General features: G+C 41.9%; 1 protein-coding gene across 1 annotated transcript; it reads right to left on the minus strand.

Moving 5' to 3' along the window:
• Positions 1-2,616: 2,616 nt before the first annotated feature.
• On the minus strand, positions 2,617-6,059 carry LOC115662103 (G-type lectin S-receptor-like serine/threonine-protein kinase At4g27290). The gene is made up of 7 exons (XM_030584288.2): positions 4,600-6,059; positions 4,362-4,481; positions 4,037-4,179; positions 3,733-3,943; positions 3,396-3,633; positions 3,158-3,308; positions 2,617-3,068 (listed from the first exon to the last, which is right to left on the minus strand). The coding sequence occupies exons 1-7, from the start codon at positions 5,873-5,875 to the stop codon at positions 2,760-2,762; spliced, it is 2,448 nt and encodes an 815-aa protein (XP_030440148.2). The 5' UTR covers positions 5,876-6,059; the 3' UTR covers positions 2,617-2,759.
• Positions 6,060-10,967: the final 4,908 nt, after the last annotated feature.

The following is a 10,967-nucleotide window of genomic DNA, read 5'->3' on the forward strand; positions in this document are numbered from 1 at the left end:
TAATTTATGTACGGTGCTAACTTGAGTGTCATAACTTTTTTTCTGATCACTTAGTTCCATATAACTTTTCAATCAAAAACGTTCATAGCAAGTGCTATGCCAGGTCAGATTTCCGGCACTTGAATGAACGTTTTAAAATTTTTTTGGCACTTAAGTGATCGATTAAGAGTTATGGCATGCAAGTGGATGTTTTTCAGAAATTGTGGCACTTAAGTGATCAAAAAAGAAAAGTTATGACATTCAAGCGAGCGCCGTACGAAAGTTATGGCACTTGCGATGCCCTTACCTCTACAATCGGGTTAGAGGTTGAAATGTGATTGTCGTTTTCAGTAAACGACAGTCTCGTCACACTAGCCGTTCTACACATAGTATATCGAAAAGAGAGATTACTTTAGACATTTACCAAAATTTATCTATGAAATCACTTTTAATTTCTATCTCAGGTTTGTGCGCTGCGTATAGGAAAGTATATTTGTGACATCCGAAGATGGACCTTCAATTTATTTAATTCTTGTTCTAAAAAATTACACCTGGTCTGTAATCTCTGGTTTCACTTTTCATGGTCAAGTCTGAGATTGTTTCGAAATTCTCTTTCACTGTCTCAATACTAATGCCTGAAAGAAAAACAACAGATAGAATTGAGAAGATGGAAAATTGAAATGTGGAAATGCGACGTGCTCTTCGGGGAAACTCGAGGATCGTCTCCCTGTGGGGATGGGAATTTGACAGGGGCAATCGTGAGAATTAGAATGCATAATTTTATCACGGTGACATAGACCGGATTGAGATAATATCTTAGAATTGAAGAAAAATCCGATTTCCTTAAGTAGCTTGAACTGTATGAGCTTCAAGGGGAGAGTGACGGATTTCGGATGTCGGACGTGTTATAAAAATTGCCGTGGAACGCTAACGGATCTTGCAATTAAATTAATGCGAAATCACCAAAGAGAGATAAACGAGAAACAATAAGGACACCAGAGATTTACGTGTTTCGGTTCGAATGTCGGTACCTACTCCACAGGAATGGCTAGCAGTAAATAATCCACTATAATTAGAAAATCAAGGTTACAATTGCTCATACGTTCAAGTGTTTCCCACACATAGATTATACTCAACCGACTCAAGCACATAGTGTTTACAAATAAACAACTCAATTGGATGTAAGACTCACATCACGTGATTCCGTATGTTCACCTCCTCTGCACGTCCATAATAAAAGCTCTTCCTTTATTTCCTTTTGTGCACAGCTCCAAGGAGTTCTCTGTGCTACTCTTGTTTGAGTCCACTATGCGGCTTAAAAAGGGAAAATATGTGCAGCCAAAAATCATACATTCACGTGACGTGCACCGCAGGTTTTTGCAAGAATTGCAGTTCTAGGTCAACCGGTCAATCTTCAATATTATCTCCAAGAAACAAACCTCACGTGAATATGATTTGCCTCCAAGAAATTTCTAATTTAAATAGGAAAGTGATTTGTTTGGGATTTCTTTTCTTTTCTACGAGATTCCGTTTAACAAACTGATTTCATCCTCCAATCGGATCGGTTCTGCAGTCGGCTCAAAATCGAGACATAGATTAACATAATGCATATGTTCGAGAGTCTGAATTGCAGCATATATGTTTGGAACACATTGACGAAAAAGGCATCAAGGTTTTGAGTGAAATGAATCAACTGTGAGGTTATGTGGCCAAGAAATTGAATATATGCAAGTGCTGTGATTTAGGCAAACGGCAAAAAGTGCGCTTAAGTGCAAGTATCAGAGAAACCATGGAGATTGCGGAGTTGATTCACTTGAGTGTCCGTAGGCTGTCTTGAAGCAACCCTCATTACGTCAAAAACAACTTGGTGAATCGAAGTCCAATGTCTTCAGGTTCATTGCAATATCAACAAGGATAGCTCCATTCTCATTCCCTTGATGATAGTGAAATGTTTAGGCCAACCTAGTGCTTGCAGTGGGTTGTGCCCATTGACTACAGTGGAGAGTAGGTCGAAGTCAATCTCATTCCCACCCAATTCCTACTTCTCTTTGTATTTTCCAACACCTCTGTCCTGTGTTAGCTTTCAGTTCTTATTATATGAGAACCTTTCATTCCGGGAAGTCAATTTCTTTTCTTTCCGGGCTTTGCTAGCATAACAGTTTTTTGGCTACTGTTAGAATAACAGCATGTTGCGAGCTCAAACCAGACTGTTATTCTCATAGTAAACTAAGAACAATTACATAAGCATTTCTCTTTCCGTTTCCCCTGTTTTAGGTGCATCTGAGCTTGTTGATGTCACCATAATGCAGGCTGTCATTCGAAGGACATGGTTATTTTGGCATTGTAGAATAGAAGAATCATCACTGTACAGTCTTTGATAGAGCAATTTTATAGTACTGATTACGATCTCACTTGTAGTTATGGCCACTTTTTACCTAATGTATAATTTCGTTGATTCGAGCTGAATCAGACATTGAAACTTTGAGGATTCTTCTAAAAATGCGAGTTTACTTTATTAAGCTCAGGTATTCAAGGGTTTCTTTGCTAGAAAATCATAACAAAAAAAGACCCTGAAATTTTCCCTCTTTTGTGGTACATGTACACACTTTTCGCTTTCTGACCCGAATCCAGAAAAAATTGGAAGAACAAAAGGTGCAATCTTTCACATGTCCCTGTAACGTCTTGCAATTCCAGATTAAGAGATGACTCTTAGTACAAATGCCATGATCTTCTCGTATCCATATGGTATCCATATAAACATAATTGAAATTACAGATATATTATCGAGGCAGTAACTGTGAAATAGTTATTTCGTTCACCGAAAATTTTTTATGCTTGCCGTCGCTTGAAGAACTTGCTTCGGACAAAGACGTCTCGTTGAAAAATCCAGGCTGTTTAGGCTGAGGCAATGTGCTGTCACTGCCCAACATCATAACCACAGACGACATCTCCGGTCTATTGCGCGGATTTTTTTGAACACACAACAAAGCCACATGGATGGATCGTAAAACTTCCGCAGGGTTGAATGTGGATGCAACCGATGGATCTACGAGCTCCATAGACTTTTGATCTCTTAACAGTGTCCAGGCCTGCATGATTGTGCCAGTCACCTAGAATAAGACTAGAAACCAACTGAAGATAAATAAACAAAGAGATCTGATAAATTTTTACGACTTACATATCCGAGAAGGCTTAAACGGTTTTCAGGATGATTGAAGCCTCGATTTCTTTTCCCACTCACGATTTCCAGTACTACAACACCAAAACTGAAGACATCTGATTTTATCGAATAAAAACCGTGGATGGCATACTCTGGGGACATGTAACCGCTAGGCAAAAAAGTCATTGAACGGAAAGATTAGTTCTTGAAGCAAATGGACCAAAATCAGTGGAGATCATTTGTCAGGAGTACTCACAATGTTCCCACCACTCTATTCGTATTCGCTTCACTTTCATTACCTCCGAAACTCCTTGCCAAACCAAAGTCTGATATCTTTGCACTCATCTCGATGTCGAGCAGGATGTTTTCAACTTTTAGATCTCTATGAATTATTCGTAATCTTGAGTCTCGGTGAAGGTATAGGAGCCCCGAAGCAATGCCATTGATGATGGCGAAGCGCTTGGGCCAATCCAGTGAAACACCCTCCTCTTGGTCTGCCAAATTACAGGCCTTATAAGTTATGAAATATAAGCTTCTGCACACATTTTCTAAGAAAAAAGCGATGAAATTGTAGGGACTTGAGGGAAGCGAACTGGAAATGAAAAAATCCAAGCTCCGGTTAGGCAAGAACTCATAGATCAACATCTTTTCATCTTCTTCAATGCAGCATCCAAGAATCTTGACCAGGTTTCGGTGTTGAAGTTTGGCGATGTAGACAACTTCGTTCTTGAACTCGACCTGTCCCTGCCTAGAATTTTCTGACAGCCTCTTCACAGCAATCTCTTGGCCATTCTTCAGAACACCCTAATAGATAAAGGTTTTTTTTCATTCATTCATTTCGTTGTGCATTTGGATGTGTAAGCACATTTAGAATTCAAAAAAATTGACAATGGTAACCTTATAGACAGCTCCAAAGCCTCCCTCTCCGAGTTTGTTGTCATTGGAGAAGTTATTCGTCGCATTTACAATCGTTGCGAGGTCGAACAGAGGTAACTCTGGATCTTCACTATGGCTTTGACGGGAGAATGCAAAGGTTTTTCCTGCAAGTTGAAATTAAATTGAGTAAATTTCAAATCCTAAAAAAGATGATCTGACGAAATTTGCAATTGATGTGGCGCAGCAACATTTAAAACCTATGGTGACAAGAGTAAAAATTGACTCATGTGGATCAAGATGAACATTTTGCTTGGAAAGCATAGTTATCTGATAAAAACGACTTTACCATCTCTCTTATACTTCATGTAATAAACCGTGATACCAAGAAGAAACACTCCGGAGAGCACAATGCTGACAATGATGCCCGTGCTTTTCTTTGCGCCAGTATTCCCACTCGAACTACCACCTTGATATACATCACAATGAATCCAAAAATAAAATTTACAAAAATTATCAAAATTATGCTCGAGCTAATCTCTTCCTTATGTCACCACGTCGAAAGTAACTCATGTTTGAACACGTACCGACTTCTGACGCGGCCATCCTTACATAAATGTCCTGGCCGTTCTCGTTGAACTGTCTAATATCAATCAGGTTGCCAAACCAGAGCAAGCATCCACTTCCTTGACCTCTAATATCTGAGTTCGAATAAGCTGTGCACGAGCAGTTCATCAAGCAAGTCCTCTCGCAATCTTGAAGGTTCATGCTCTCGTTGAACCATGAAAGCCTTGTGTCGGGCAATTTCACTTCGGTGTGCTTCAGAAACTTATCTCCTCCCTGGCAAACCAGTTCTGTCCTACGGACACACCCATTTGACCAATCCCCAAATCCCCAGTCTATCGGGTATTTGGGAACGAACCCTTTCAAGCACACACATTTTGGATAGCTGGCCATGTTACAATTCCCATTCGCTCCACAGAATGCATAAGTGTCACAGTCATCAGTTTGTGTGGGCGTATACAGTTTCCAACCATGTGTCTGGCCTATCCTAGTGAAGCGCTGAGCAATCCCGTTCTCCTTTAAAACCAACATCGATGTGATGGAGCTGTTCAGAATGTTGAAGTAATAGTAGATTTCATTTTGGTTGAAGACGAAGCCGAACATATAAACCGGATTCGGCTTCAACTGAGGGACCCCGCTAAACCGAATGCCATTCCAAGGTCCCGACCGGAACTGCACTACCGATCTGTTCCTCAGGATCAGCTGTGGATAACCCGAAGAATCGAGCCTATATGTGAAATCACCAGGTGAAGGGTCGTCCACGCTTTTCCACGAGGTCAAGTACCGGTCCAGGCCTTTCGCTCGATCTATACCAAACTTCATGCCAGCCAGAAACGAATTACAAGGGTGATCAAAACTCTGCCAGATTGCATCATCCAAGTCATTGACGTTTCCTTCTTTTACAACGAAATTGGCGGAATCCAAAAGCTGCGCAATCGGATTCTGGGCCGATCTCGACACATTGGAGGACCAAACGACACCATCGGTGCGGTTCAGGAGAGTCAGTACACCCTGAGGAGTGAGCTTCAGGACTCCTGAAGAGTCATTCAGGGGATTCTCTCGGTTTGCGACCCAAACTACCCTCTCGGCCGATATCTTATTGTACCATATGCCCACGTAACGGTTCTTGGAGCTGCCAGGGCTGAAGAATCCTAGCTCAAAGTTCCCACCAGCTGAGACTATCGTTTGGCCGTCTGTGATGTTCTGGCCAGCTGAAATGGAGTCCAACGCATAGCTTATCTGCAACACGAGGGACAGGAAGCACAAGCTGTGTAGAAGAAACGGATGGCATGATTCCATAGATGTTCAGCTGATACAGTACTAAACTGACTTCTGATTCATGAGGAAATTAAAGAGGAGAGGAAACTTGGCTGGTTAATCATCTGTCTGTTTTTGTCGCTCCATGAAACAGGAATTAGCCACAATGTTGGTCCTGGACCGCGTAAAAATCATAATTAAATGATGTGCAAGAGCAAGAGTTGATGAAATTAGAACTTAGAGTTTACTATTGATAAAGCACAATACAAACGACGTTTTCAAGCTCGGTGTCATGCGGAAACTTTATCACGCATTGCTCAGATGGAAGACAATTGCGCGAAGAAGACTCAATTCCGTGTTCACGACGGCGAGAACAGCAGACAAGTGATTGGCTTCTAATGTGACATCAATAAATCTATTCCGGGAGCTTAAGATGTTGGACTTTAAAGTTAATGATTTCTGTAGAGATGAGTTTGTGGTGGGTTTGTTTTGTAAGTTGACCCCATTATCCCAACAATTAATACTAATTCTGTTAATCATAATGTAACTTCTTCGTGCTCATGGTGCAATCTGTACGTTGGCCTTTTGAAACCCGCTAAAGGAAAGTTGTCGTTTTACAAGATGCCGGTTCCCATCTGTCAGAATCGGGTTAGAGGTTGAAACGCGGCTGTCGTTTTCAGTAAATGACCGTCCCGTTACACTAGCCGTGCTACACATAATTTATTGAAAAAAAGATTACTATAGACATTTACCAAAATTTATCTATTAAATCACTTTTAATTTCTTTCTCAGGTACGTGCGTTGCGTTTAGGACAGTAATGGATTGTGAAGAAACAGACATATTTGTGACATCCGAAGACGGACCTTCGATTTATTTAATCCTTGTTCTAAAGGATTACACTTGGGCTGTAATCTCCGTTGTCACTTTATATGGTTAAGTCTGAGATTGTTTCCAAATTCTCTTTCACTGTTTTAATACTGATGCCTGAAAGAAAACAACAGACTGGAATTGCGAGGATAGAAAAGTAACATGTGGACATGGACGTGCTCTTCAGGGAAACGCAACGATCGTCTCCCTGTGGGGATGGGAACCCGATAGGAGCAATTGCTTGGTGGAGCAATTGTTAGAAATATAATGCATAATGTAATGTCAACGTCAGACATAGACTGGAGTGAGATATTGTTCCAGAATTAAAGAAAAACACGATTTTCTTGAGTACCCTGAATTCAGTTGGGTGTTAGTATACTTTAGAATATAGTATTCTAAAGGTCATTTGAGGTGCCCTTTTCAGTGAAACCAGTTCCTCACATAATTTATTGAAAAAAATATTGCTATTCTTTTGACGTATGGCAGAGGGAGAAATTACCAAAAAAATCCTAAAGCTACTGCACTTATACCAATTCAGTCCACCTTTCAATTGTTCCGATTTAGTCATAAACCTTTTGACGATTTGTCAATTTATGGCTGGCAGTCGGCTAACGTGGACAATTTTCAATATTTTTTTTAATTTTCTGAATTTTTAATTTTTTTTCTTCTTTTCTTTTTTCATTTTTTTTCTAACCATGGGACGGCAACCCTCATTGGCCACGATTGAGGGCGTCGGGCCCTCACCCATTGGTCAGTGAGGGCATCATAGCCCTCACCTCGATCTGGGCGAGGGCATCGGCCTCGCCTATGGGTGGCCAGCGATGGCCGCAATGCCCTTGCCTAGACCATGCAAGGGTTGCCGGTCCTCGCCTATGGTGGGTGTCCTCGTTGGCCTAGGGTTTGGAAAAACAAAAAGAAAAGAAAAGAAGAAAAGAAGAATAAAAGAGTAAAAAAAATTTTAAAAAATTATAAAATTGTCCACGTCGGGTGTAACATCCACGATTATGGCCATGAGGAATGGCCATGGAACTGGTGTGCCGATAGCGGGGGAAATCGGCCATAGTCCAATCCAAGGAACGGTCATAGACCGATCAACCCGACCGGAAGGGTAACTAATGAATCAACCATGGTCTGATCGAAGGATCGGCCTTGGAATGATCGAGGGATCGGAAGTGAACTGACCTAATGACCACGCAAGTGACCTGAGCTATTCGGCCATGGAACGGCTGCTCGACCAAAAGGGTTGGTTGTGGGATGGTCACGTACCACCGCGGATCGATGGACGATCATAGATCGATCCCGCGCAGTCCTGTTCTGGTTACGAGTGATTCCGCACAGTCATGTATCGACCGCGAACAACCATGGATTGATCCGTGTGACCGTATGTCAATCACTAAACAATCGATCATATACAACTACATGACAACCGAGAGTCGGCCACGGACCAAGTATGCTTGGCCATGGACCGGTCATGAACCGGGCATGGGCCACTTAGGATGGGTCACAGATCGGTCATGGATCAGTCACGGATTGGCTCGACGACCCTGCCATTAGGCCATGCGCCAGGTCGTGAGCCTGGTTTTATGCCAAGCCATGAGCCAGCCATATGCCAAAACTTGGACCCTGCCGTAAGGCCACGAGTTAGGACAGGCATGGGCCATGCGCCCGGTCAGCTTGACAGTGTGCCCGGCCAATGCTTGCCACGGAGCCCACACGACGGGCCACCGACTTAGCCAATCTAGGCAAGTTTGGCCATGACCCGCTTCATCTGATGGTGATTTGGTTACGAACCTCGGTTTGGTTGGCATGGTCGATCGTGGATGAACATGAGAAACTCATACCAGATCAAGTTAGCGCTTCCATTAGCCTAATTCTCATGTTTGCTATAACCTTTGAAAAGAGACATAATAGAAGACTCTAGAACATGGGCCAGTAAATGCAAGGGATGAATCATCATCTTATGTGGCCTTATGAAGATTTGGTAATGATGGCTTAAGATTTGGCTTAGAGAAGAAGTAAGTGACTCATGGCTTAAGTATACCAATTAGAATGGCACACATTAGCCTTCCATCATTCCCCTAAAAACTTAGGCATGCCACCTCCTCCTTATAGACATGCCACTCATCCAATAGCCTTGCCATCTCATCCTTGTAGGCATGCCACTTCAAGAAAACCTACTGGACCATTTGGACAAGTAATGATGGGGATGAAGCCTATAAATAGAAGCACCCCCTATTTCATTTTCACCCCTTTGGCTCACTTTCTCACCTTCACCCCCTTTGCACACGCATCTCCTCCTTTTCGGCCATTTCTTGGCAAGCCCTTTCTAGTTCATCTCTATGTAAGTGAAATTACTAATCCTTAGCTAGGGCAATATGCTGCGTTGTTGAATTTGGACGTGTGCTCACCCGTACTTTGTCATGTGTATGATGTTCTTTTCTACGATTTGATCATGTGGCATGTTTGAGTGCGTTCACGCCTCGAGACAAGGTCGAGGTTCGCTTGGCTTGGAATCAACGTTAAGGCGAGATAAACCAAGCCGCAAGGCCTTGGTAGGCATTGAGGCGTGCCGATTCCAAGTCTTGCTCGGTGCAGGGATCGGTGCTAGGCATTCGGTTCATGCCACGAATCAAGGATTGTTCCCAGCATACCATGTAGTGAGGGTCATCACACACACACACACTTGTTTGAGCACGCCCACGGGCATTGTGTATGTATTGGCTAAAAAACAAAATTAAGAATTCGGCTTGTGTGAATTCTTGTTGTGTGGTTACATAAAGGAAATAGCTGTCGCCAATGGATTTTGGGACGTTGCTCGGTGGATTCCAAATGCCCAGCTTGAAGTTGGAAGCCCCTGAGAGTATAGGATGCCTAGTGGATTCCGGATGCCCAGCCTGAGGCTAGAAGCCCCTAAAAGTATGGGAAGAATCGTGTAAGACGGTTAATGGACCTTTGATGCACGTTGATGAGTGTTGTTATTAAGTTTATGGATAAGCCGAAAGTAAATTGTGCCTTGATGCTAAGCCGGAATTGATCACATGCATATAGTCGAGGTTCAGCAATAGTATTGCTATAGATTTGCCATCGATGCTGTGGTGCAAGTGATGTTCGCGTGCTAGGTTTGACAACGAGACGTCTTCCTAACTCAGGATTAGTGATTTTATTTACTGAGTCATCGACTCACTCCGTTGTCTTTTCAGACTTGTAGGTATGAACGTCTCACCTCTTCTTCGTCATGGTGTATCAATTTTTGAGCTGCAGCCTTGCTAGAGGAGATAGGAATCCCCCGGCCTATGTTTTTGAATAAGAGGATAATGTAAACAAAAAGTTCCCGTAGAAAAAGGGGCTTGTAAATGTACTGAGGCAATATGGAAGTAGTGTGTTTTGCATGGAATTTTCCTGGCGGCTTGTTTGTTGTGTTGTTTGGGAGTTTGTTTGTACACGTTTTCCGCATGTGCATATTAACGAGAGAAAAGAAACGGGATGGTGACAAGCCTGAGGCGTCGAAACAATAACCCCCGAAGTGAGGTCCCTTACATCACAGCCAGCTATGCCACGTAGGACGGCCGGTGCTGACTAGACATCCACATTAGCGATTCCTAGTTACAATTGAAATTTAAAATTTATTCCACTGACAGAAGGATTTGGGTTTTACCTGAGATAGACAGTATAACTCAACTTCTATGATGTCTTTTCAAGGTTCGTGAGCATATCTTTGGGTAACTTTTATATTTTTCAAAGAGTGGAATCTAACAATTCATCTCATTGAACTCTTCTCCTTCAACCACACTATAGTCCATCAAAGTCACATTTGATTATAGAGAAAGCAACTCGAATTAAACCCCTACATTCAATTAAAGGTTAATACCATATTTTTCAAAGAGTGGAATCTAACAATTCATCTTATTGAACTCATCTCCTTCAACCACACTATAGTCCATCAAAGTCACATTTGATTATAGAGAAAGCAACTCGAATTAAACCCCTACATTCAATTAAGGGTTAATACCATATTTTTCAAGGAGTGGAATCTAACAATTCATCTCATTGAACTCCTCTCCTTCAACCACACTATAGTCCATCAAAGTTGCATTTAATGATAGAGAAAGCAACTCGAATTAAACCCCTACATTCAATTAAGGGTTAATACCAAGAAAACCCCAAACTGGTACACTTATGACAAATTTATCCCAAACTAATTTTTTTATCACAAAAAATCCCAAAAGAGTATATATGTATATATGTAACAATTTTATCCCAAACTAA

The sequence above is a fragment of the Syzygium oleosum genome, unplaced genomic scaffold (assembly GCF_021117445.2).
Source record: "Syzygium oleosum isolate NSW1041296 unplaced genomic scaffold, Sole_v2.1 Sole_v2.27, whole genome shotgun sequence".
Taxonomy (NCBI): domain Eukaryota; kingdom Viridiplantae; phylum Streptophyta; class Magnoliopsida; order Myrtales; family Myrtaceae; genus Syzygium; species Syzygium oleosum.